Below are 27,225 nucleotides of genomic sequence, written 5' to 3'. Positions count from 1 at the left end.
CGGGCCCTGGGACGGGGAGTTTGGGCCTGGGCAGAGTCAGCTCTCTGAGCTGCCTCCTGCTCAAACCGGAGTTACCACAGCTCGGGGAAGACGCCCCAGAACAAACCGCAGATGCTGCCCCACCCAGCCGAGCCGGGTGGGGTCCCTGTCCTGGGGGGGGGGGGCTCCCTCGCCCAGGCTCGTGACCGCAGGATGAGCTGGGGGGCACAGACACCTTCTAGCAACTTCTCCGAGCCTCCTGCTTGGTGGCACCACCAGTCCCCTCCTCCCGGCCATCTGTGGCCCCTGCTGGCTCGGGCGGGCCCCTAGGGGACCGGGGACATGGGGACCGGGGCGCAATCACCAGCCTTTTAGGAGCAGAGGCTGGTGAAGGAAGCCGGGCGTCCTCGGAGGACACCGGGCTGAGGGATGACCCCCGATGCGGAGCGGCCCCAGCAGTGGGGACGGTGGGGGTCTGGCTGGTGGCGGGGAGGTGCAGAGTGGAGGGCCGGGCCGGGGAGGTGACAGACCAGGACGTGGGGTGTGGGCAGGGAGGGCAGCCCAGGACCCAGCGCCCCCTCCACTCCCAAGGGCCAGCGGCATGGAGATGGGGAGCGTGGCCCCCAGAGACGCCCCCCCCCCGGTCCCCAGGGTCCGTGTCGGTCCCAGGCTCCGGGCTGTGGTGAGGCACAGCAAGTCCACAGGGTTGCCACGCGTGGGCCCTCACTCCTACACAGACACACGTGGGCCCTCACTCCCACACAGACACACGTGGGCCCTCACTCCCACACAGTCAGACAGGACGGAGCGGGGAGACACGCCCCACGCGCGCCGGGTCCTGAGTCCTTGGAGAGTGGACATGGAGGGCAGGCCGCTAAGTAGCCTCAGCGAGGGGTTTGTGAGACCTCGGTCAGTGCGTGCTGTGTGCTGGTCACGCCTCCGGCCTCGGCCCGTGCCCTGCCCAGCCTGGCCCACCAACGGGGAGAGCATGGCCCGCAGCACCCCCACCTCCGCAGCACCCCCGCACACACACAGCAGGTGGGGGACGGGCTGGAGTCAAACCACGGTCTGACTGCCTTCGGAGCCCAGGCCCTCAGCCAGAGCCCGGCTCTGTCTGGCCTCCCACCGCGCGCCCCTCAACCCCGGCCCGAGGACTGCCCCTGGTCCCCCTCCCCGGGGCCTGGACGGGCATCAGTGCCCGTGTGTTGCACCCCTGCCCGGGCCAGGTGGCCGAGCCGCCCAGCCCCCATCAGGCTCTAGCCGCGTCTCCTCCCCGCCCCGGCTCTCCATCCTGACGAGCCGCCCGCAGAACTGGTGCTGGACGAGTGTGGGCTAGCGTGGACGTGAGGAGGGTGGGCTGAGCACTTTCTCCTGAGTCGCTGCTGGCTGCGCATTCAACTTTGAATTGATTAATAACGTGCAGACCCAACATTCATTACCAGCCATTTGTCACTGGGGAGCTGGGCCGGATCCGTCCTTCAGGCCCAGCTCCGGCGCTGACGGAGACAAGCGCCGGCCCCCGCGGGCCCGGGCTCAGCCCAGCCGGCCAAGACCGCACCCGCCTCCCAGCACCAACCTCGGATGAGCCCCGATGTCCGCCCTGCCCGGGGACGGCCACCGGCCTCGGCACACCCAGGCCAGGCTGAACAGGAAGGAGGAGGACCCCAGAGGACCCCAGCTCCCGCCTCTCCATTCATCAACCACCACTGTTGCACAGCTCTCGTGGCCACGTTGCTAATGCAGAGCACAAAGGAGAGGAAAGGAGGAGACGCACCCCGGGCAGAGCGCCGCTCAGCACCCGATGAAGAGCCAAGTGCTCTGCAGCGCAGAGGCAAGAAACTGACCTAGCACTGAAAGACACGGTGGAAGAAATACCATGTGACGTGGGTTTTGGAGGATGCATAGGAGTTTATTAGGAGTTGGAAGAAACATGAAGATGGCTCCAGCCAGGAAGCAGAGTATAGAGTAGAACAAAGTCATCAGGCAGCAGGAGGGCTGGAGGGTGGGCTGTGCGGGAACAGCGGGGAGGGGGCGAGCTGAGATGGCAGGAGTCCTGGGGGGGAGGAGGGTTGCTGAGGGGTGTGTGTGTGGAATGGCAGAGCCAAGGACGGTGGACAGGTGACCTTACATCACGTGACATGTACAAAGCCAGTCACAAAGGCCGAGCGGGTGGCTCCATTTCTAGGGAACACCCAGAACAGGCAAATGCACAGGGGAAGAAGACAAGACCTCCCCCCCCCATAAGCGGCTGGGGGAGAGGTCTGCCGGCGCCCAGGGCTTTGTCCCCAGACCCAGCCATAGCATGACGTTTGCTGAAGCCCCAGCCATACCTATGCCAGAGCGGGCTTCTCACTGTCAGGCAGGGTGAAGGACAGGGAAGAGAGGGGGTGGGGTCTGCAGGGTGTCCCGAGGAGGGACAGGGCAGGGGAATGGCAGAGAGCGGGGCAGAGGCCAGACCTGCCTGTCCACCCCCCGTGGGTCCCCCGTCGGCATCCAGGGCCCTGGCTGCAGAGGCAGCCTTGGGGAGGCCCAGCAGGGAGGACCCCTGGGAGGAGGGAAGCCCGGGAGGGCGAGGAGGCCAGGGAGGCTCCGGCTTTGTGCGGGAACCAAGAGCAGGCCACAAGGGCGAGAGCAGGGCTGGGCTGAGGCAGGAGGCTTCTCTGCGGTCTTTCATTGAGAGAGGGTCTCGCTGACTTTTCCCTGGAGCCAGCCTCAAACCACAGTCCCCCGATCTCCGCCTCCTGAGCAGCTAGGGTTAGAGGCCTGAGCTGCTGCCCCAGGGGCGCCCCACCCAGAGCGGGCCAGGGCACCTCGGGCCAAATTCCGCGCGTCTAGTTCATTGGTTCACTCTACAGATGTTTACTGGTCGGGTCTCAGCTCCGGGGATGGGATGAAGTGGAGCAGCAGCTGCTGCGCAGCCGGGGAGGGGGCTGGCAGGGGCGGCAGCCACAGAAGCGCCAGCTGGGACACTCCGACGACAGAGTCTGCAGTGGGCGGACGGCCGCTTTCCAGGTGAGTCTGTTGGATGCCAGGAGACGGCGCCCCGCTCCCCCCTCGAACCGCCATGAGCATGGGTGTGAGGGCCGGATTCCAGGCCGCCTGTATGGGCTCTGAAGGAGGCAGTGGACAGCAGGGTCTCCATGAGGCCCGGGAACCGAGGCTGGCCAGGGTTTCCTCCCAGGCCTCGCTGCCCGAGGACGTCCCCAGCCCCAGGACCGTGCCGTCCTGCCACCAGGGAGCACACTCTGCCACCATCCCCCACCCTCGAGGCTCAGGAGCACCTGGAGGGTGGGTCCAGGACCTCCTCCTCCCTCCCCACAGTACCCACCCACGGAGGCTGCCCGTGCTGCATGGCACGCCCAGCCCCGTCCTGAGCGGAGCCCCACAGGCCCCCCGGGCGGCCCCAGAGGACGGTAGCAGGCAGCAGGGCAGCCTGGTGGCCATCATAACCAACGGCAGCGGCGCTGCCGCCTCCCTCGGCTCCACTCCTCCGTCCTCCCAGGCCTCCGGGCAGACCGGCAGGGGCACTGGCAGACCCGGCTGCTGCCCACAAAGGCTGGTTTTGGCTGTGTGATGCATTTCATGAAAGGCAGCCCTTGGCAAGGGCCGGCTGGAGGGGCTGGGCACACACGGGCCTCTGTGGGCCAGGGCCTCCCACAGGCCAGGGCCTCCATGGGCCAGGCCTCCACGGGCCAGGCCTCCATGAGCCAGGGCTCCCACAGGCCAGGGCCTCCATGGGCCAGGCCTCCACGGACCAGGCCTCCATGAGCCAGGGCCTCCATGGGCCAGGCCTCCATGGACCAGGCCTCCACGGACCAGGGCTCCCACAGGCCAGGGCCTCCATGGGCCAGGGCCTCCATGGACCAGGCCTCCACGGACCAGGGTTCCCACAGGCCAGGGCCTCCATGGACCAGGCCTCCATGGGCCAGGGCCTCCATGGGCCAGGGCCTCCATGGACCAGGCCTCCACGGACCAGGGCTCCCACAGGCCAGGGCCTCCATGGACCAGGCCTCCATGGGCCAGGGCCTCCATGGGCCAGGGCCTCCATGGACCAGGCCTCCCACAGGCCAGGGCTCCCACAGGCCAGGGCCTCCATGGACCAGGCCTCCCACAGGCCAGGGCTCCCACAGGCCAGGGCCCCCATGGACCAGGCCTCCCACAGGCCAGGGCTTCCACAGGCCAGGGCCCCCATGGACCAGGCCTCCCACAGGCCAGGGCCCCCATGGACCAGGCCTCCCATGGAGGGGGGGCGCTGGGGGACCTGGCCGCAGCAGCCAGCTGTGGGGCCTGTAGCAAACATCACCCTGGACCCCAGCGCCAACCCCTCCTTCCCCTCCCCCTCCCCCTCCTCAGAACCATGCTTTACCCTGATGTCCAGGTACAGATGGGGACACTGAGGCCCGACAGGAGGGGGGCACACTCAGCCCAGGTCTCCCTGCCTGCTGAGCCCAAAGTCCTCACCCCGCCTCTCTCCCAAGAGGGGCAGAGTCCCAGACTGCTCTGCTGCCCGGGCCTCTGCCCTCGCCCAGGCAAGTAACCTCTCCGGACTCCTTGTACTCTTCCTGAGGGAGATGTGTACACACACACACACACACACACACACACACACAGATTAATCCTTCCCTTCTCCTTTGCACAGGAGGAAGCCACATACAGTTGAGAAACCCTTGCAATGCAGTCCCTCAGGGCAGCGAGCAGGGCAGTGAGCACAGGCACCTGGAGGAGAGGCGAGGTGGCCTTCCTTGCCAGAGCCGGCAGAGCAGGGCAGATTCGGAACGCCCGCCACCAGTGGGCTTGGGGCGGAGCTCCGGTTGGGCAAGCCCCACCCACTCATTTGCATACCACGAAGGTGACCCAGCCACAGGGCTGTCTGGGCTCCGCTGGGAAGCCTGAAACAGAGGCGGAAACAGAGACTGCGGCAGCCCTGGCAGAAAAGGCTTTCCGGCTCCTGACTGCAGACGCAGCGGTGTTAGGGCTCTGGGTGCACAGACGGGAACCGAGTCAGGAGAGGCCAAGCGGCTCTGTGGCGGGAGAGCATCTGGAGCTCCGAGACAGCTCCTCCGTTCACACAGGACTCAGGCCAGGTACCTCTGCACACGGCTGTGCACAGAGCCGCTGGACCACCAGGCTGCGGGGGCCGCAGAGCTGAGGGGACCCCTCCAAAAGAACTGCAGGCCTCGGCTCCTGAGGCTGGGATAATTCACACTGCCAGGACAGAGGGAGGACCAGCCGCCAGTGTGGAGCTCATCGCTCTGTGTCAACCGCGGTATTAACTGCAGAGGAAGAGCAGGGATACAGTACGTGCAGGCAGAGCAGGAGAGGCCTTCAGGACAAAAGCTGTGCACAGACCTGCTGCAGAAGATGATGGAGCCAAGCAGATGTCCAGGGGACAGCAGGTGCAAAGGCCCTGGGGCAGAATATCAGTGGCCTGAAAGGCCAGGACAGAGGTCTGAGCCCACGAGGAGTGGCAGCAGCCCCACCCTCTCCCAGCACCACAGCTGCCCTAGGTCCACCTGATGAAGCAGGGCCTGGACAAGCCCAGGCGGCGGCCCGCTGTCCAGGCCGTTAGGCCTCCCTTGAGAGGGAGCAGAGTGCTCTCAGGCCCCGGGGGCAGGGCTGGAATTTACTGCTCTCTCATTTTAATAAAGACCATTCAAAGCCTTGGAAATTAATTTCCCCTAGGAAGACAATTACACGTTAAATAATACACCCGCTGAGCAAATAATTAAGATAAAAATCCAGCCTGCAAGGCTTCGTGTGGGCTGATTCCAAGCAAGGCCTTAGAAGGCCCTGCCAGGTGGTAATGGGCTCAGCGTCTGGCAGCGGGGGAGGGGGAGCAGCGGGGGAGGGGGAGCAGCGGGGAAGGGGGGGCACGGGTCCCTAGCATGTGTGCCCATGACACCGGCAGGAGGCCGGGCTCCTGGGTCCTCCCTGGGAGCCACTGCTTCAGCGGCCAGGCGGGAGCCGCGCAGGCCCCACCGGCAGGGCTGCCCCGAGCCCGAGGTCTCCACACACCCGGGAGACTGCGCCCCACAGTCTCCCCGGGGCTCCTAACATTTTGGAAGCTCTGGCAGTGTCAGCGCCAGAAATAACGGAGTCCGCCAGTGACCAGCCCCAGGCCCGGCCACGCCCCTGCGGCCCCCAGGCCGGCAGCCCCTGGGCCAAAGCAGCCCAGACGCTGCAGGACACCACCAGACACACACCCAAGCGTGCGGCCTCCTCGTGGGGCCTCGGCGCTACTGCTCTGGACCCTGGGATCTCAGAGGTTTCACAGGTGCAGATCAGCATCTGAAAACAGAGCTCCAGTCGCCTCTGGCCCCTGGCCTGCTCTTGTCAATAAAGTTTGACTGGCACAGGCCCAGGCCCAGGCAATTCTCTGAGCACAGCAGTGGCTCTGAGAGCCAGGAGTGCAGCGGAGCCCAGCCCTGGCAGCCCTGCCCGCGCAGGGAGGGATTGCTCTGATCTCACAGCCCCTCACACCCGCAGAGGGGCCGGTGGTGAGTGGGGGGGGGAGGGGGGGACCTCCTACCGCTTCAGGAAGAGGGCCTGGGGGCCTGGGGCTTTTCCCCAGACCAGGCTAACAGGACTTCCAGACTTCGGCCCACGCACCCTCCAGCCTGGAAGAGATCACACCTTCCCTGTTCCATAAGCAGCACCTGTCTCTCTGTGGCCTTTCTTTGATAGGAGAGTGGCCGTGAGTGTGAGTGCTGTGTGAGTGTGAGCGCTGCATGACTCGTTGCGTGTGAGCGCTGTGTGAGCACTGCATGAGTGAGCGCTGTGAGTGTGAGCTCTGCGTGAGTGTGATTGCTGCGTGAGTGTGAGCGCTTGTGGTGGGGCAGGGAGACAGAGGCTGCCCCACCGGCCTGGGGCAGATCCGGCTTCCCCACACTGCCGCTGGGGTCCCGCGTGTCTCCCACACCGGCCGCTGGCGTCCCAGTGTCCACACAGGCCAGGCTCTGTCTGTCCAGCCTTGATGGACAGCTGGGCTGCCCACCGTCAGTTATACAACAGGCGCCTCAGAGAAGTCACATGGGGCCAGCAAACTAGTTCCAGGTAATTTGTGACTGGGGATGCTTGAGTTTCTAAACACAACAGACAGCTAACAAGTGCAAACACTTTAAACTCCCTCCCCCAGGGGAGTCGCCTGGGCTGGGCAGTGCTGGAGGCCAGACAGGGAGGCCTGCCCCCTCTCCCGGACCCAGCGGTCATCCTTGAGACCCCCGATGCCCCCGTCCCTGACTCTGGTGCTCGGGGAGGTGATGCCGGCCTCCCCGTCAGTCTATGCACGCTGCAGCCCTGAGGCCGCAACTTCCAGGTGTCCTGTAGCTTTTCAGTGGCCGGTGATCTTGGCTGTGGGCAGCTCAGACTCCAACGGCTAAAAGGACAGGAGGATGTGTTCACAGCGGAGCCCCACCATCTGATGGAGGGCCACGGCCACGCCTGCCCTGGGCTTCTCCAAACTCTCTCTGCTGCTCCATATCCCAGGCCCCTCTCGGCAGCCCTTCTACCACCAGCGCCTGGCACACGGCCCTCTACTTCCAGTGGAGCCAACACAGACTGGACACTGAGGCTGGGACCCAAGAAGAGGCCAGGGGGAGGTGTGGGCCTGCGGGTCTCTTCAGACAGCGGGAGGCATGGGCGCAGACCAGGAGGAGCGGAGTGGATGTCTTTGGCCTCCAACTGGAGCCCTGTCCCAGGTCCTCTCCAGGATGACCGGTTGCGGGGACAGGCCTGGGGCAGGTCTGATGGCACCGTGAGGAGGGAGAGAGGGCCGTCTCTCTCTGCTCCCCAGGGCTGTGTGCAGCGCTGGCAGAGGAGACCCCTGCCTATCTGTCCTCTGCTCACATGGAAAGTGAGTGAGCACACGGTGACAGCTCAGTCTGGAAGCAGGAGAACCGTGAGAATCCCACTCCTGGGCCCCGCCAGCCCACCGGCCCAGGGCCACCCATCTGCCACAGACTGGCACACACAAAATTCTGGATAGAGGTGACCTCCCAGGGAGGAGAGGATGCCAGCACAGCATGCAAATTCCTGGGGATGGGCAGTTCTGGAGCTGAGCGGTGGGTCCCCAGATGCCCATTCTTTCATTATACTTTGTGCAAATATAATCTGCAGAACACACTAAATGTTTATACAGCTAGCTCGCACAGGGTGTAGATGCTGATTCCGACGGTGGCTCCCCAGTCCTGGGATGTGCCTTCTCATTATGCATCTTGGGGGGGGGGCACTGTGGATGGCCCAGCAGTGGACAGAGGTACTGAGGCTGGTTGAGCCCATTCCCCCACCAAGGCTTCAGTGTTTTCTTCACACGCAGAATGACAGGATGTACCACAGTGGGGATGGAAAGTGGTGGACAGACCTCACACAGGCCTCCTTCCTCACCACTGCAGACATCGCTAATGCACCACCGAGCTCCTTCATGCCAGTGACCCCACACAGGCCTCCTTCCTCACCACTGCAGACATTGCTAATGCATCACAGAGCTCCTTCATGCCAGTGACTTCACACAGGCCTCCTTCCTCACCACTGCAGACATCACTAAGGCATCACAGATGCATTATCCTTCATGCCTGATGCATGCACACATACACAACTCTGGAGTCCTCAGCTTAGCACTGCAGGCTCGAAGGGGCAGCCGATCCCACAGAGCACACTAAACTGCATCTACTGGTCCACTGCTACTGTTTGAATGTGTCCTCCAACCTCTGCAATCCCCCATTGGGAAGAGACAATGAGTTGGATTAAGTCTCTACCTCAAGAGGAGGTCAGATTTCCATACAAGTGAGCCTGGCCAGGCTTTCTTCTACAACCCCCTCCCCCATCCTACCATGGATGCCAGCGTGAAGGCCCTTATCTGATGCTGGTGCTGGTTCTTGGACTTCCCAGCCTTTGGATCATAAGCAAAATAAAATTTTATCATCTTAAATCACCTTGTCTCAGGCATTTCATTAGAGCATCAGAAAGCAAACTAAGCCACAGCCCTGACACCCCTTAGGTTGGAGACCGGGATTTGGGATCCAGCACGTGGGCGGTGCCTCCAGGAGACCAGGGGCCTTGCATCCGTCCCTGGCCGGGAAGCCTGGCGTGTGCCCTGTGGGCCTCAGCGACCTCTGCACCCACACCCCAAGCCTCTGGTCTCCCACAGCTGGCCAGCCCCGTGTGGCCAGCCACCATTCTCACCTGTGGGCAGGCAGCTCCTGTTGCCCAGGAGAAGCTCTCTATCAGCTGCAGACCAAATGGGGCTTGGCCAGGCTCTAACCCAGAAGACACCCGGAACCCCGCCCCACTGTGCCATGTGTCCACGCATGGCGGGCCTGCACCCTCCACAGCGCAGGCAGGAAGGACAGTCCCAGGCCAGGCCTCCCACTGTGGCTGCCCTGCCCACCTGGCCGCCCACCCTCCTCACCTCCCGCCCCTACCCGCTGCCATCCCTCTGGGGACGTGGCCCCTGCTCTGCATCTACCAGCTTTGCCTCTCCCACGTGTGCAGACAGAATAACGGAGTCCAGGCTGCAGCGGCCCACAGGCGGGCGTCCCTGCTGCTCCCCGGCAGCAGCCCCCCCTCGTCCTCACCCTGGACGGGGCTGCCCAGAAGCTTCCCTGGGGGCAGCACCCGCCTCAGGGCGGAGGGACGAGAGGAAGCACATCTGTGGTCAGCAGGCATCTGTGATTCATTTGTCACCAGCGGGACCTGTGCAGGGTCTGACAGTCGCCGGGCAGGAGCCGCACGCGCCTCCTAGGAAAGGGCCTGGGACCCGGGCCCAGGCCCCACACCATGTCTGCATTCGGATGTCACCCCTGAGAGCACGAGGGAACTGCACACAATTCCCAGTGTTTACAAACCACGGGCCCCAGCAGCGAGAACGACGGGAGGGACGGGGCAGGAGTGGATTTGGGGAGCCACGTTCAGAGGCCTTTGTGGAGATCCTGTCGGCAAGGGCCGGGCAGCAGCTGCAGAAGCCGGGGCCGGAGGACGGCAGGACAGTGAGGCCTCAGGGGCAGACGAGGCGGCGGGAGGGGACCAGAGACAGCCAGGGAAGCAGGGCCACGTCCAAAACCGTAACCGAAACCCTGACGGACTCACCTCTACAATAACAACCAAGTAACCAAAAGGGAGCGGAGGAGGGCGCAAGTGGCCAGAGTGGCAGGAGACATGAAGTAGATCTGGCTCCCGGTGCCGTGCCTGGCACTGGCTTCAGGTTTCCAGGAAGTCTGGCTACATTTTGGTGTATTCCTGGGTTTCCCCGTTTCCCTTCTAAATACCCTGACTGCTAAAAGACAAAGTACAAAAAGCACTAAGGGAAGCAAATGAATCAATAAGACCAGCAGCTGAATACGCAGAAAAAAATGGGTGAAGAGCGAGCAGGGGAATTCACTTGGCCCTCATGTCAAAGACTGACAAGAAAGATGCTCCCCCAGTCGGCAGAAAGCCCCCGCCCCGTGCCTCACAGGGACCCCTCCTCATCCCCACCCCCCTCGGCACCGCAGCCTCCCAGCTTCCCAGAGCTGCACCCACTTCAGACGGAAGGGGGGAGGGGGAGGGAGGGGAGGAGGGGCGGCCGCCTGGGACCCTCCCAGCGCCGTCCCTGTCCTGCTCATGGCTTCCTCACTGCTCCGAGGGAGAGCTTCGCGCGTCCGCAGCCAAGGGCACTTTTGTAGCAGCTGTGGCACTCAGCAACCCACGGCAGATGGGACCCTCACAGACACAAAAACCCCACCGTGGAATCGGCAGCCACAAAGTCGGGGGGAGGCACCAGATTCAGGCCGGTTCCCTGATCGGGGCTCAGGAAGCACCAAGCAAGGGACAGGCCCGGCTGCTGTCCGTGGTGCTGAAAGCCGGCAATGGAGGAAGGATGCGGGGGTAAGGCTGAGAGTGTTCCAGGCCCGGCCCACACCCCCGAGAGGAAGGGATGGAGGGGGGGCAGCCAGGGTCTGAGTGGAACTGGAAGCAGCTTCCAGGTGCTCAGGCAGACGCTGCCGGTGCCAGGAGCCTCCCAGGGTGACGGCGATGCCACAACCCCGAACCCCAGGACTCCAAGTGCAGCAGTTATCCCCCAGAGTGTGGAGAGGCCCAGCCCCAGGGCGGGCCCAGCCCCAGGGCCCTCTGCTCCGCTCCCCGCCTGCCGTCTGCCACCCATCTGCAGATGAGCCACACCAGGCCTGCTTATGGGGCCGGCGGACCCGTGCGAGCGGTAGAAAGAAGTGGAACTGTACTTCCCAACACGTGGAACTGATACAGAAGTCTTACTTCCGTGTCCACCAGTATTCACGCAGCTGCCTGTGAGGGTCAGGGGCAACTGTGCAGGACAGACGGCCAGGCAGCGGTGGCACAGCGCTCGGGGCCCTCAAAGCCCGGGGCTGTGCTGTCTGACCTCCTCCCACACCACCTCAGGAGCTCGGCCCCGACGGGGACACTGGTGCTCTGGCAGCCACATGCCCTGTCCCTGACTTCCTCCCACATCTGACACACGGCTACCTCCCACTCACCTCAGGCTTCGATGGACCTCAGATCCACTACCTGTTGGGCTTCTTCCATGATAACTTCAGCTGCGTTCGTCCTGAACTCTGCTAGAGTCAGCTCCATGAGAACAAAAAGTCATCAGTCCTGATGACTCTCGGACCCCACCCCAACCCAGTGAGGGCCTGGCATAGAGCAGGTACTTGACTGTTGACTGAATAAATGATGCATTGTCGTATAAGCACCAGGCCTAGAAGCCAGGTGCAAATCCCAAATCTGGTTCTCATACAGGAAGTGACTGCTTTGGGGAAAGGGAGAAATGAGGCCTGGGAAGGGAAGAACTTCCTCCAACACCTCTCCTTCTGGGTTGGAAGGTGAGACTGAGCAGGCACGTGCAGAAGACATACCTCCCAGCTCCACAGGACCCCTCCGGATGCAGCTCCCAAGGCACACGGCAGACAGAGGTCACCAGACTGCAACCCGACCACCAGGGTCAGATTTAGCTTGTCCTCTACAGGGCAAAGAGTGATCATGGGGGGCCAGCCTGCCCATTCAACCCACTCGCCACGCAGGAGTCACCTAGCTTCACATTCCTTCCCTCCCTCCCTCCCTCCCATGGTACTGGGGTTTCACTCAGGAACTCATCCTTGCTGAACAGGCATTCTTACTTCTGACACACACCTGCTCTTTCACTGTTGGGTTTTGTTTTGTTTTTTTGTCAGCTGTAGGGCATGAACCCTGGGCCTAGGTGCTATCCCTCAGCTCTTTAACTCACGGCTAGAGCACCACTTCTGGTTTTCTGGTGGTTTATTGGAGATAAGAGTTTCATGGACTTTCCTACCTGGTCTGGCTTTGAACCACAATCCTCAGATTTTAGCTTCCTGAGTAGCTAGGATTACAGGCGTGAGCTACTGACACCCAGCTTATTATTTTAAATTATATTCAAGTATTTGTACAAAGGTGTTTCAGTTCAACATGTTAATTTATGAGTACAATATCTGTGTGTGTATGTGTGTGTGCGCATGTGTGTTGGTCCTGGAGCTTGAACTCGGCCTGGGCACTGTCCCTGAACTCTTATGCTCAAATCTAGCACTCAACTACTTTGAGCCACAGCTCACAGACTTTCCTGCGCAGGCTGGCTTTGAACTGTGGTTTTGAGATCTCAGCTTCCTGAGCAGCTAGGATTACAGATGTGACCACTAGTGCCTGGCTCTGAGTACACTGTATCCTGATCAAGATGCACTGGTTGTTTCTGAGGCAGGGTCTCATTTCCTGCCCGGGACCAGGCCTGAACTGCAATCTGCCTAATTCAGGCTTCCCACTTTACCTGGGAGCACAGGTATGCCCACCACCCCCGGCTTCCTTCTGTCGAGGTGGAATCTTGAGGACTGCTTTGCTTGACTGGCACTGAACTCTGCTCCTCACTACCTCACCTTTCCAAGTAGCTACGATCTGTTACAACCTAAACTACAGGGCCCAACTTGCTTGCTTGCTTGCTTTCAAAAATATAATCGAGGCTGGGCAGAGTGGCTGACACCTATAATCTGTTATGAAGGAGCTGGAGGTAGGAGGATTTTGTCTGAAGCCAGCCTGGGAAAAGCTCAACACTATCTGAAAAACAAACTAAAACAAAGGACTGGAGCACGCTCAGGAGAGAGAACGCTTGCCCGGTGAGCTTGAGGCCCTCCGCTTAATCCTCAGTGCCTCAAAAGAGGAAAACAAACCACTCTGTCTGCTGTCCACCCAATGTCCTCCTGCATCCTACTCACACTGGACCACCCTGCCCTCGCTGGTCCCCCAGCCCTCCCACCGCTGCTTCCCTGGCACACCCCGCCGCTACCTGGGCGGCATGCAGCCCCAGCAGTGATGCGAAGCCAGTGAGGTAGGCCTCACCGCCAGCCACACACAGTGCCTGACACCAGCTCGACCGTCAAGGCTCCCTGGAGATCCTGAGCAAGGGACAAAGGAGGAGCCAGGAAACCCCGCTCCTCATTTCCAGTCCCCAGCCGGATTCATCCTGCAGGGCCATTACGTGGCAGCGGACAGCCCCGTCCTCCTGCTGCGGCGGCTCGCACACTGAGGGGCAGATGGGACCCTGCGGGGACAGGGCTGGACACTGGGAAGTCCTGGGCGCAGTCCCCTCAGAGAGCGCGCTCAGACCTGGCCCGGCCCAGACCTCGCTCTTCCTCCATCCTCTGGTGCCTTCATTCTCTGGCTACGGAATGCAGTGGGCTTTTCTAATTAAGCATCTGAGCACATCCGCTTACAAGGAACTCGGCAGTTCCAAAGTCATTTTTCTGGCAATAATTAAGTTATGTCACTCGTGCAACACCTGTTCCTGGGGTTACATAATTAGAACCTGCAGGTGTTAGCAAGGCAAGAGGCAACCACACTGCAAAGCAATCTCCACCTCTGGGACAGCCCGGGTCCCCAGGGCGGGAGGGCCGCGAGCTCCGGGTAGAGAAGTGGCACCTTCAGCATGCAAGAGTCGTCCAGGGGTGCCTGGACAGGAGGGCGGGCCAGGCCTGCGCCCCCTTATCTCTGCAGCAAGCGAAGGCTAATGTCAGACGGGGGAGTCCCTCCCACAGAGCGAGGCAGGGGCTGGGCACTGGCTTGGATGCTGAACTGCTAACGTTATCAGAATGACCCGTGACACACAACAGAGCCTTGCTCACCCAAACCCTTGCAGCTCCCCACAAATAACATCCCTGATCTGACCACCCAAAGCCAAGAACCCCCCACTCTCCAACGTGAGGGAGAAGTTGATGACACAGAGCCCAGTTTTCCAGGTCTGACCCCCCCCAACTCCATTCCCCTACCCCGGTCTGCAGACCCAGTGAAAGCCTGGGGTCATGGGAGCCCAGTGCAGGGCTCCTTCCCAAGTCTTCTCTGGGTCCCTCCTGAGGTCCTTTATCCAACAAAGACCAACAATTCTCTGGTCCCAAAACTCAATGATCCACATCCAGTAATCGATTTTGGCCAGCCAAGCCGGGAGACTCAGGAGCAGGTGGCATTATCTTCCTTATCAATACAAGGGGGGGGGGTGTTTTATTCTCATTCCGAACAAAACAGTGATTTATTCCTCTTCTCTTCTCTGTCTAGAAAGACCAAATAGCCACCCACCAAGTTGCCTGCTGTATCCTAGCCTGTCATTATGGGGTTAGCATTCAAGGTTTCCGGCTCTTGGTATAATTTTCCTCCTTCTGCCTTCTTGCTTGTACTGAATTTCACTGTTCAAGGTCTTTGGAACTTTTGTGATTTTTAGCAAGCCCCATCTAGAATGAAACATTTTGTAACTTTTAAACTCACGTGAACCCAATGGAAAAAAAAAAAAAACGTGTAAAATATCCAAGCAGCGGCTACAGTTATCTGAAGTCATGTGTGGACATGTGGCCTTTGTCATTGTCATAAATATAGTTTAGGTTAAAAAAAGGAAGGCAGATGAGTTGATACAGAAAGAAGAACAGTTTGGAGAAGGAAAGATTTCATATATAAATAAGCGTTTGTCTGAAAATGATGGTTCCGAAATGATAACAAATAAAGGCAAACCCAGAAGCAAGCATGTCACAGAAGGATCGTGGCAGTGTTTATAGTAAGATATGATTGGGTTTTATAAAACCTCCAATTATAGAGGAAAAAAATCAATAAAACCTTATACTGTCTTGATGAATTTCTAAAAGGCTCTTCAAACACTGAAACGCTAATAAAGTCGGGCACACAAAACACTGTGTCCATCTCCTCTCCCACAACACATCGTCTTCTCTTAATGCATTTGTTGTTTTGTATCTGGTTTGAAATCTCTGTGGGAACAAAACCCAAGGACTCACCATCCCTCGTGCGGCAGAGGCCCTAGAGCCCACGGAGGCCCCGGAGCCCAGCGGAGCCCAGCGGAGGCCCGGAGCTCACAGAGGCCCCGGAGCCCAGCGGAGCCCAGCGGAGGCCCGGAGCTCACAGAGGCCCCGGAGCCCAGTGGAGCCCAGCCGAGGCCCCGGGGCCCACGGAGGCCTGGAGCCCAGCGGAGGCCCAGAGCCCATGAGGCCCAGAGCCCAGCGGAGGCCCAGAGCCCACGAGGCCTGGAGCCCAGTGGAGGCCCCAGAGCCTAGAAGAGGTCCAGAGCCCAGCGAGGCCCGGAGCCTACGGAGACCCGGAGCCCACAGAGGCCCCAGTGCCTACAGGGCTGTGGCCGAGGCTCTGCTACTGCCCCTCCCTGGCCTCCCGGTGACAGCCGACCCCCACAGAGCTCGCAGGACAACCTTCAGCCCTCCCCGCACCGCCCTCTGCTCCAGGGAGTGAGGGAAATCTAACCCACTGCTGTGGGACCCGCCCACAATGGCGGGTGGGGCACTGCTCACAGGTCACTGACACAGATCTGGAATCCATCCCAGTCCCAAACGGCAGGAGGAGCAGGGCAAAGTCCAAGACGGGCCAGGGAGGGCCGCGGGGCTCCACCGGCAGAGCCTGCCGACCTGCGCCCAGCCAAGGTGACGGGTGTGGGAGAGCATACGCAGTCATGAGCCACACAGAACCCCTGGAGGGAACTCCACCCTGTTCCTCACCAGGGAGCCCCCAAATCCATTTCCTTCCTCCCGGCCAGCCAGGATTCAGGCCAGTGGCGGGGACGCAGCAGGGTACCGGCTTGGCCACGTGTCTAGCGGTCCTGCCTTTTTGAAGCACCTTAGATATTCAGAACCAAAAGCCCCGATGCCACCTCTGGACACCATGCAGAAATCAGTGTTCACAGCATCATTGATGCTGGTCTCAAGTCACAACCTGACCACTCCTCAAAGGAAAAGTTAAAGTTAGAAGCCCATAGAAACTGCACCACACATTCGCTGCCCCAGCCAGCAGCTCACACAGGACTTGGGCCACTACAACTACTTCCACCCAGGGCAGAGGGGAAGCTCAAAGACCCCCAAACACAACTCCATGGGGATGGCTGTGACCGGTGACAAGGGCTGTTCCATGACTGTACCAACGCGGACATAACCCCTCGTGCGTGCGGCGGGAGCACGGTGATTGGTGCAGACACCCTCCTCCCTCCCACCTCCAGCTACCTAAGCCAACCTCACACCCATCTGTGAGCACAGGGGGACACCTCCCCGCTGCTGTACCCCAGAGGCTGCCACACCAGCTCCCAAGGAAGAGCTGGCTCTTCAGTGCTCGTGTCCACCTTTGCTGAGCTGGTCACAGGATGGAAAAGAAGAGGAGGAGCAGCAGCAAAGTAAACTTCTATCTGCAGGGAAAGTAAAAGCGACAGCGCCACTGTGAGCTCCCAGCACAGCTCGCCGCTGCGGGTGTGAACGAGGGGCCTCGGGCGAGCCCCGCATGGCCGGTCTAGCTGTCAGAGATCAGCGCTGACAGCGCTGCCCACTGTCACCCACTCTGCCGCCTGCCAGTATCTGCCAATGGCCCTGAACAACTGGAGGAGCATCTCACACACCCACGGTTTCTGTCTGGGTAGAGCAGAAGGCCCAGCCGGCTGGCTTATGACACTGCCATCCTGGAAGACTTCGTGAGCAGGGCAGTTGAGCCCTGCTGGGATCCCACAGGGGATCAGAGGGTCAGGCATGGGGGAGCTGGGATATGAGGGCCCATGCTCTTCCCGAGTGTGTGGCATACACCCCCTCAGGATGGGGGAACCCCTATGCCGACACTAGACGCAAACCCAAGGGCCAGACGCGCACCACCGCTGGGCACCCACTGGAATGGGTGCTGGGAGAGTGCTTTATTTTCAGTGGGTTGAGCAGGTGATAGAGAACACAGTTCAAATCCCGCAGGCATGTTACTAGGCACACCGCCAGGCCCTGCTCCATCTGCAGAAGGAGTTGTTTGCATTGCTCCCCACATCTCCTTCCACTGTTCTTTCATAAGAACGTAAGTCTTACACCTGTTCTTTCTAACCAACAAGAAGCACGAGGCATGCGTGCTCCTGACCAGCTTGCTTCTCGGCGGTGGTTTTGGGGTTCTCTCCCATGACACACCAAGGGCTTCTTTCCCCGGCCCTTCAGGGCTGCACACTAAGATGTGGCTCGTGCCCCAGGTGCTTTGCCCCATCAGCCTGTCCCAGGGAGTCCAGACGGCCCCTCCTGGCCAGTCCCACTGCCTGGGACGTTTCCCCACTCCGCTCATGACAGCTCCTAATGCCGCCAGCCCGTGTGTTGTGACATTTGCCCCCAGCTGGTGCCATCACCCCTGCAAGCAGGCGTTTTGGGTCCCCTTTGCTTTCCCCTTTCCCATGGACCTCTGCTGGGCCCTTGAGGGCTCAGAAGAGCGAGCTGCGGCCCCTCACTCAGACTCAGACTGGCTATCTTCTTGGGTCCTGCCTGCCTGGCCTGCCGGCTGCCCCAGCACAAAGCTGAGCCTCCTCCATCCAGACTCCGTCTGATATGCTGAATCCTTCGGGTCTGCCTCTCCCTCTGCAGGCTGCCTGGCAGAGCCCCCAACTGAGGGGTCCCCCAGCCCCAGCCCAGACAGGCATGGCCTTTCCTAGCCTGGTCATGGAGACATACACCAACAGCTTAAGCCGCCACCTCGAGACACAGAAGTCATCTGCCGTGCCCTCCCCTCCCGGCCCCACCGCCGGCTTCCTGGTCCCCCCGAGCCCCCCAGCCCCTCAGCCGAGGCACTGACAGGAGACCCAGGTCTCCTACACAGCCGTCTACCTCCTCCGGCCTAGTCACTGGCCCAATGCAAGCTTGGCACCACGTCCAGCCCCACCCTCCCCCACAGGGACGGGAGGGACAGGAGTCTCAGGCCCACACTAAGCATCTCAAAGACACCCACATGGAAGCTTCTGGTCCTAGTATATCAGGGCTTAGGCCCGTGGGGTACCAATGGCCCTCAACAAGAAAGAGCCACCACCAAGGTAGTACCCTCCCAAGTCACTGGGCCCCAGGAAGGCCTGCAGGCGAGCCCGCTCTCCAGCAGGAGCACCGTAGGAGGACACACCAAGGCCCTGGAGGCCGTGGACAAGGGCAGAGCTGGGCAGGGAGACTCACCGGGCGGGTTAAAGCACATGGTTTCAGACAGGATGCTCCCAGGATGCACACACAGACAGAGGGGGAAACACGTACCTGATGCTCCTCGAGCCTTCGCCTTCAGACCTGCAATGAGAAGAAGCAACGCTGAGACGCGGGCACGCTGGCACGCTGGCACTCTGGGATGCCAGTCGCTCTGGGGACCCCTGATGTCCCAGCCACCCCCCTCCCCTCCCCGCTCAGGACACCTTCGCCTTGCGATTGGGTTTCCCAGCATGAGACTCAGGAAGGAAGGACTGAGAGGCTATGCACGAGTAACGGCGCCCTGCAGGCCTGCCTGGCATTTTGAAAGGATTTCCCCACGACCAGATCCACTTTCAAGTACCAGAAATCTATTACAACTGCTTTTCAAAGGAGACAAGGATGAATGTCAAGAAGCAGACAATGAGAGCCCATCGCCCACTTGAACTTCCACAGCGACTGCAGAGTACCACGCCCGACAATGCCACCCTCCTCCTCTGTGTACTACTCTGGGGGCTGAAGCCTTCTTGGGCATCCTGGGGCTTAAGGAGCAAAGGCTGTGAGTGCACAAGTACAGGAATTTCACCCCGGATGCCCCAGAGAGTCGGAGGAAATAGAAACAGTCAGATGGCTGTCCTACACGTGGCCCTTCCAGTGCCGTTCCAGCCGGAGGGCAGAGTCGGGGCGGGACCACCCGCGCACAGCACACGGGGAGAGCTTCCCCACCGTGGCCCTGCCCTGCTTCCTCTACTGCTCCCCACTGGCCAGAGAGAGGAAAAGTGGGGACTATGGAGGCTGGTGGGTGCCTGAAACCACAGCGCGTCCCAGAGCTCATGTGGAGGCGACCGCACTGAGTGGTACCCGGGTCAGTGAAGGACACCTCTGCGTGTCTGCGGGGGGGGGGGGGGGGGCACCTCATCAATGGCGTAACCACATGACCTCAAAGTCGGAATGGGCTCTTGGGGCGGTGGGAGAAGGCGGCCTGTCAGGAGCTGTCTGACGGGCACCACCATGCTCAGCCCCCTCGGCCCACGGCCAACAGCGCCGGACGACTGGGACTGGGCAGAAACCTTGGAAACCAGGAGCCAAAGGAGCCTGTGCCCCTGTAAACCGTTTTACTCCGGTATTTTTCATAGAGACAAAAAAATCTAGCACACCTCATAATTTAATGCCTTTTTGACCTTAACGGAACATGCGTCAACGTGCTATGGCTGCAAATCTTGCACTTTCAAGGTTCAAGAGCAGAACTCACACCTCTTCTCTTTTCCCTTCTTCACAACTGCACAGACAGAAGATCCAGCCTTACCCTAGAGCAACTTCAGCAAACAGCTTCCATTTTCCTTACTTAGGAAGCCAAGAACTTTAATCTTTGCACTCAGAGGACGCACAGTACAGCTCTCCTCTGCATGAATTCCAAGCATCAGCACCCGTGTGGCAAAGCCATTATGAACGTGAATGAGGGCCTCCGGGCTATGGGACTGCAATGCTGCCACTGCCAACACAATAGTGAGATAAATAAGCCTTTAATCCCAGGGTGGCGCACACGGTTTGGATTTGGATATACTGGACGACAGGCAGCCTGTGTCCTTGTGAAGTCGGAGAAGAATTGCACAAAATGTAATCTCACTATTCAGCACTTTACTGGAATTTTGGCCAGGCGCCAGTGGCTCACACCTGTCATCCTAGCTACTCAGGAGGCTGAGATCCGAGGATCACAGTTCAAAGCCAGCCCGGACAGGAAAGTCTGTGAAACTCTTATCTCCAATAAACCACCAGAAAAAACAGAAGTGGTGCTGTGGTTCCAGTGGTAGAGCAATAGCCTTGAGCTAAAGAGCTGAGGGACAGCGCTCAGGCCCAGAGATCAAGCCCCATGATCCACAACCACAACGAAAGAAAGAAAGGAAGGAAGGAAGAAAGAAACCCCATTTGTACAGGGAGAAGCACAGTGAATTGAATATGGAAGGCCTATCCACACGGGTGTGATTACAGAGACTAAGATTCTCTAAGTTAAAAAAAGGAGAAAGCAAGTGTGAGGCCACGCCCCTGCCGCTGCTTTTCCACTACCCCAGTGGAGGCTGCGATCTCTGGACCCGGGGCTGCGGGACGGCTGCTTGGAGGCAGCACACAGGGCTTGGTGGGGGGCGGGGGGGGCGGTAGAGGGTGGACAGCCTCTGGAGCAGCTGCAAGCCCCACACCCGGGGCCCCACACAGGCCTGGACCCCAGCAGGTCCAGGACATGTCTGCGGTGACAGTTTATAGCTACGTGCCTCACACCTCCCCCACAGCTGCATACAGGAAACCATCATCTAAGCCACGGCGGCACATTCGGAGGGCATCCTCTAACCCTAGCAGACATACTGCTGGTGGGGCCGGAGGAACCCAGTGTGGGAACAAGAAGCAGGGGGCTGGGAAGGCAGGGGAGAAGGTGCCTCTGTGCATATGTGGGTATCTATGTGTGCTCATATGCACACACAAATGTGAGCGTGTGCACGGGGTGTGCATGAACGCCTGTGTTCTCATGTTGGTACAGACATGAATGTGTGCATAAGGTGTGTATGAGCATGTGTGTGCATTTGAATGTTCCATGGGTGTTTATGTATGCACAGGCACATGCATGCCTGTGTACACGTGAGGCTGGGTGGGATCTGCATGAGCATAAATGTGTGTTCACGCTCATGTGCATATTCACATCTGACAAGTGCATCGAGTCATGAGGTGTGCGTGTGGACCCGTGTGTATGCGCATCTCTCTGATGGAGACATGGGTGTAACTGTCTATGTGTGGTGTATGTGCATGTCTGCACAGGTATACGTGTGCATGGAAATATGCCTGTGAGCCTGTGTGTGTAAACAGGTGTGTGTGTAGGCAGGCATGAGACCCCACGTGTATACATGTGTGTATACATGCATGTGTGGTGCAGCATGTGTTTGTGTGGTATGCATGACTTGACAGGAAGCCCTAGGCTCAGCGTGGACAGTCAGCAGTGGTTCAGCACCATGGTGCTCTCTGCTTCCGGCAGATGAGGATGAGAACCAGGAGCGGACCTGGGGGCACAGGCACGAGGTCCCAGACGCAGCCCTCACGCCTGCCGGCTGTTCCACAGGGAAGCAGGGAAGCGTCTCTAGCAGGACTTCCAAGGCCAGGCCGGTGCGCTTGCTGTGCACGAGTGGAGGCTCGGATGCCACGGTTTGCGTTGCTCCAGCTCAGACCGGGAGGTGAGCCCAAGGAGCCGACAGGGTGATGACAAGGTAGCACACTCTACCTGCTACCAAGGGGCCGCCACAGTGAGCAACGGGAGACCAGCCCTGCCACCCAGAGCGCCAGCCGCAGGGCAGCGGCTCACGCAGGCTTCCCCTGCACAGCCAAGGACTGGCGCTGGCAGGCATGCCCACGGGAAGCCGGGGCTCCTGGGCCAGGGAGCCTGCAGCTGCCCTCATAGAAACGCGCCAGATGCTCGAGCCTTCCCCCGGGAGCTCTCCCGTGACCAGGCTGGTGATGGCTCACCACGGGAACATCTCCTCCGCACCTTGCTGGACTTCGGCATAGGAACCCTGACACCTCCACTCTCCAGACGCCTGGCACTGGGCTCTGCGGGGGCCTCTGCACCTGGGGCAGGCACCAGCCAGCCTGAGAGGGTCGCTGCGGAGGACTTCCGTCCAGATGGACTGAGGGCCGGGTGCCGGTCGGGTTCCTCCCAGCTGTGCGGAAGTCAAGCTTGGTGCCTTGTAGGGCTAATCAAAGGCCTGACACCCAGCAACAAAGCCCCCGGGCTCGAGGCAGCAGGAGGGGCCTCCGCCACCTGCTGCAGGGTACTCAAGTACTAGGACTCATAGAAATTCAGGTCCGTACCGTAGCATTGTGTGGTGAGATACAGAAAAGCAGAAGAGAAACAAGTGAAAATCATGCGTAATCACACCACCTGCAGGTGATTGCCAGCGCGTTTGTCAAGTTCACATGCAGGCCGGGTTCCTCCATGCTTTCTGCGACAGCGGAGGTGACACAGGTGCATCGTTTTGTGCTGGCCTTGCTCACTAAATGTAGATTGAAAGTGTCCCCATCCACAAGGCCTTCAAGCCTGCCATCCAGCCAGGAGCTCTCAGCCCAGAGAACAAAATCCAAATCCCACCCCAGCCCACAAGGCCCCTGAGGCCTGGCCGCCCTTCTCCCGCTGCCCCGTAGCCGCCCGCACGGCAGGTTCCTGAGCAGAGAAGTGACACAATACAGAGCCACACTCTGGAAGATGACTGCCACCTGGGAGCGGGTGTGCAAAGCTGGGGGTGAGCACCACTGCTGGTGTGGGCTGGCTGGCTCCTCAGAGCGGCACGAGGCAGCAGTGCATGCTGGGTGATGAGTGCCCATCGACTCCTGCCTTTCTCACAGGACAACCCTGCTCCAGCACGGCACTGGCCCTGTGTGAGGTCACATGTCTGGGAAGTAGGGCCCGGGGCTTCCTGCCACGCAGCCTGCTGCAGGCCGCGACAAGTCATGTGCATCTGGGGAGATGCCTGTCACCCCAGGCCACCACGCGACGCCGTGGGGGTCTCCTTTGCCCATGGCCTGCCACCCTGGAAGCTCCCACACTTCACTCCCTCCAGAAGGAACAAGCGCCCTCTCGAGCTCCTAGAAAGGCCGGTGAGAGGCAGATGGCTGGCATGTGGGAAGTTTTCTGTTGTAGCTGTGGCTGTTATGTTTTTGTCTCATCCTGAGAAATCGGTAGATCATTGTCTGGTGCTGACAGAACCTGGAAAGCTGCTCAGGCCTTGGAGATTTACCTCCGGCTCAGCCCTGGACCAGCCAGTCACCTTGAAACAACCAAGTCCTCCTTCACGCCATGACCGCTTCGCGTGCCACTCCCCCGGGGCACGTGGGGGAGCCCGCCTCGGGGCCTGCGCACTCTCCACTGGCCACCGAGAACCCGCCTGGACAGACGCCAGCCTGGCGGCTGGGGCCCTCCCTGAGGTCTGGCGCGGGAGCTCCTGCTCTCCTCAGGGCTGAGCACTACCTGGCTTCCCTGCCACCCGGCTCAGGGGTGGGGACTGGCTTAGCAATGACTTCCCTCGGGACAGAAGGGCTGGGAGCTCCCAAAAGGTGGGCTTGCAGCCCGCTTCCCACGTCAGAGACACCTGGGCCCTACACCTGTGCATGGGAGGCTGTGCAGGAGGCCGAGGGCGGGCCCCGAGCCAGCCCACCTCTCTGACCTCAGTTTCCCCACGCCACACCCAGGGTCGGTCTGGATCATTGGCTCTCCCAGTGTCACTGACTAGAAACTGCGGGGACAGCGGCACGCTCCGTGAGGCGAGGCGGGCCTCCCTGGCTGTCCCCGAGGACACCACTGCTGCTACCCGGGTCCGGCTCCTTCCTCTGCGGGTGGCGGATGGGGTGTGGGAACCAGCGTTCTGCGCATGCCCAGGGTAGAGGGGGACCTTCCATAGAGCCGGGAGCCCAGGCCCCCGGGTCGGGGGAACCTGGTCCCAGGCTCCAGAGTGAGCGTAGAACTGGACGCACGACGGCATGGCCGCCAGCAGTGTGGTACAGGCTGCTGACGACTCCGGTCCCGGCAAGATCTACCGCGGTCTGTCCACTGGGAGCTGGAACTGCTGCCCGGAGCCAACACCGGCACACCGGTGCCACCCAGGCTACTGGCCACAGGGGAAACTGTCTGCCTCCCCAAACCTGTCACTCAGGGCCTGGAGAGGCTTCTGCACCTGGGCCTGGCTGCAGCCCCCCTCCCCAGCCCACTTCCCGGCTCTGCCCGGCAGCTCCCCCTTTCTAAGGTCTTCCTGTTCCTCTGTCTCCCCAACCTCCTGTCAGCGCTGGAGGCTCTGCTTCAGGATCCACCCAGGGCCCCAGAAGCCCCCTCCCTGCAGCCCGCAGCCCCGCTGTCTCCGGTGTGGCTGGGTCTCCTTGTAGCCTGCTCGGCTGCCATGTCACCCTGGCTCTCGTGCATACGCGGTCTAGACTGCTGTCCCCGGCCGCCCTGCCCCAGCTGACCGAGAACCCCACACCCTGAACCCCCTCCTACCCATGCTCTCCCTGCTGCCCCCCACTCCAGCCACGGCCCACCTCCCACCTGCCCGAGGCTCTTCACAGCACCTGCGCAGGCCCTCACCTGCACGTCTCCAGTCTCCTCGGTAAGCCTTGCCTGACAGCCCGGTCCCCATTTCCCAGGAGGAGGATGTGCGCCCCTGCTCCCTGCCACACCCTAAGGACCCCGTGGGTGGGCTCTGCCTCGTGCCTGTGCACGGCCCAACCATTCCCGCACCCCCGGAACTGTGCACAGTGTGACTTCAACAAGCAACTCGGCCTCCCTGTGCCTCATGTCTTGTTTTGTTAACTGCACCTTCACTCTCGGATGCTGAAGAGATTAATGAGTATTAACAGCCTCGATTGGCACCAGTGCCCAATCAGCTATTATTAGAATCATTGTGTGCTACGGGCCGAAGGGCTCCTGGGCAGTAGCCCAGAGCCCGGGCCCCAGTCCACCTCTCGCTGCACTCTGTGTGACCTTGGGCAAGTCCACTTTCCTGAACATCACTTTATACAACTGCAGAAGAGCAGGACTGGCCAGGAAGTTCTCGCAGTCCCTGCTCTGGTTTTGAAGCATGGCTATAAAAGCTCCGACCTTCCTCCATCTGAACGGTGGACTGACTTCCCATCTTTAGAACACAGCTGGACTCCCTCTCGGCTCGCCTTTGTCCCTTTGCCTCCTCTGACAATGCCGTAAGCCGCATGCTCCTAAGAGAAACAGACCGCTCAGCTCGGAGGCAGGGAGTCCGGATCAAAGAGAAACCGACTGCTCAGGGAGTCCGGATCAAAGCAGCGCAGACCCAGAGTGGTGGGAGGTGGCTTGCTGGTCCTCAGGGGACGTCTGACCTGTCCTCACCTGACCACCAGGGCTGCTGCTCTGAGGGATTTCTTTCACAGGTTCGCTAGTCCTCCCTACATACATGCAGCCGTGCCCCAGCACCCACTCTTGGGTGTCTACACACGAACTTGGGGGCATGACCCTTTACCCTACAGCAGACCTAATGACAGGCAAGCCCCAGACCAGAGGCCTTGCTCCCAGGACCGCTCACCCTGAGGTCGCTCACACAGCCCCCAGAGCCGCCAAAAGCAGTGCTGACCTTACAGCAACACCACCAAACCCAGGCTGCTGCATAACCCGCGATTCTGGGTCTCTCCCCCTCCTACGATGGTGCCCCACCTGGCCCCCAGGAAGGCCAAGCTGGAGGGCAGCTCTTTCTCTGCACCTCCCCACCCCGCGGTCTCAGCTGGGCCTGGGCCTGGGCCAGCACGTTCTGTGCACAGGACGGGGAAGCAGAACTTCCCTTCTTAGAAACTCCTTCCTCAGCCATCAGGTCTTGACCCAAACGCCACCTCCTCAGGAGGTCCTCCTGATCACCCCTGGAATGGCACTACAGCTGAAAGGTGGGGAAGCTGAGGCTCTGAGAGGAAGAAGGAGTTGTCTGAGGACCCAGGCAGCAGAGGCAGCATTAGGATTTCTGGGAGGCACTTGAGACCCGTGAGCAGCTCCACGCTCCGAGGAGCATGCGCTGCCAGCATTCTGCCAGGACCCTCCCGCGTGCCAGCTCTCTGGGCTCCCTTTCCAGGGATGTTTGCCTTGGGGCACTGCTCCAGGGTGTGCACCTGGCTGCTTGAGGCACCCCTCAGAGAAGACCATGGGCGAGGGCTTTCACACTAACTCTCTTCGGCCTTGTCGACTCCTTGGCTGCACAGTTTAGAAGGGGAGGTTGCAGTTCTCATCGGCACTAACGGGGAGGGGGTCCGCTCTCCTGCCTCTCCAACTCACATGGGGGTGGGGCAGTCAAGATTCCCAGGGCAGCACTGGGCCAGCACGTGCTCGAGCACGGCCAGCGGCCCAGTCCTGTGCACCCGGCCGCGAGGCAGACGCCAGCCCACATTCCCCGCTTGTCTGGAGAATGAGTTTTCTTACACAGTTTGTCGTGAAACGGGACTGTAAATAGTGGCCTTCATGAACTGTGAATCCAGTGACGAAGCTTCTCCACCCTCGGGGAGCCCTGCTACAGAGCACAGCCCCTGCCAGGAGCCGAAGACATGTAACCCACCAGTGCCCCTGCCAGGTCACGCGGCGCGGCGAGGAGACGGAGGCCCCCATGCGCTTCAAGGATGGGCCTGGCCCAGCTCTGACCTGAGCCTGGGAAGCCGGCCCAGCAGCCAGCACCAAGGTGCAGGTCCCAGTCTTTCCCCCGCTTGCCTTCTTGGGGTGGAGCCTGGGATCTTGCAGCTGCTAGGGACTCAGACGAGGAACATGAGCACAGAGCTCCTAGCATGCTGCCAAGACATCAGACAGGCAGACAACAGACAGATGCCAGGTCCTGCTGAACTGGCTGAAAACCTTGGATAAAGCCTTGCTCAACACTAGACCTAAACCTAAAAATCTCAGTGTCGTCTCCCTTCCCACCCCAGCTGGGATCCCAGAGCTGAGCCCTTCCAGCACAGACATGTTCCTGACGCAGCCTCCGCCAGCCCCTTGGCCAGCTTTCCTGCATCTCCTTTTCTTTCATCCAGATTCGACCCTACATCAGAGTCACCCCAACAAAGCCGCTGCAGCCCCCATCCTAAAGGCCCCGCGGCACCCATCCCTTGTACCCCTCCTGCTCGGTTCCATCCCTCATCCCAGTCAGCACCCCTGAAATTACATCCTGTCTATTCACTTGTGACTCATCGGTCACCCACTGGAATGCCGGCGTCCCGAGGGCAGGTCCGGCCAGCTCCTCTCCCACAGGTCCCGCACCACGGCCGCCTCAGG

The 27,225-nt window shown here is 60.6% G+C and overlaps 1 protein-coding gene across 1 annotated transcript in view; it reads right to left on the bottom strand.

Moving 5' to 3' along the window:
* LOC138824851 (IQ motif and SEC7 domain-containing protein 1) overlaps positions 1 to 27,225 on the bottom strand; it is a 216,901-nt gene that overhangs the window by 124,462 nt on the left and 65,214 nt on the right. The window contains exon 2 of the mRNA XM_070019228.1: positions 18,510 to 18,539. Coding sequence (XP_069875329.1) covers positions 18,510 to 18,539 — 30 coding nt within the window. The remainder of the gene's footprint in view (positions 1 to 18,509; positions 18,540 to 27,225) is intronic.

Source organism: Dipodomys merriami, unplaced genomic scaffold (genome assembly GCF_024711535.1).
Source record: "Dipodomys merriami isolate MVZ:Mamm:240054 unplaced genomic scaffold, mDipMer1.0.p SCAF_13, whole genome shotgun sequence".
In the NCBI taxonomy this organism is placed as follows: domain Eukaryota; kingdom Metazoa; phylum Chordata; class Mammalia; order Rodentia; family Heteromyidae; genus Dipodomys; species Dipodomys merriami.
This window is presented reverse-complemented; position numbering and strand designations above follow the sequence as displayed.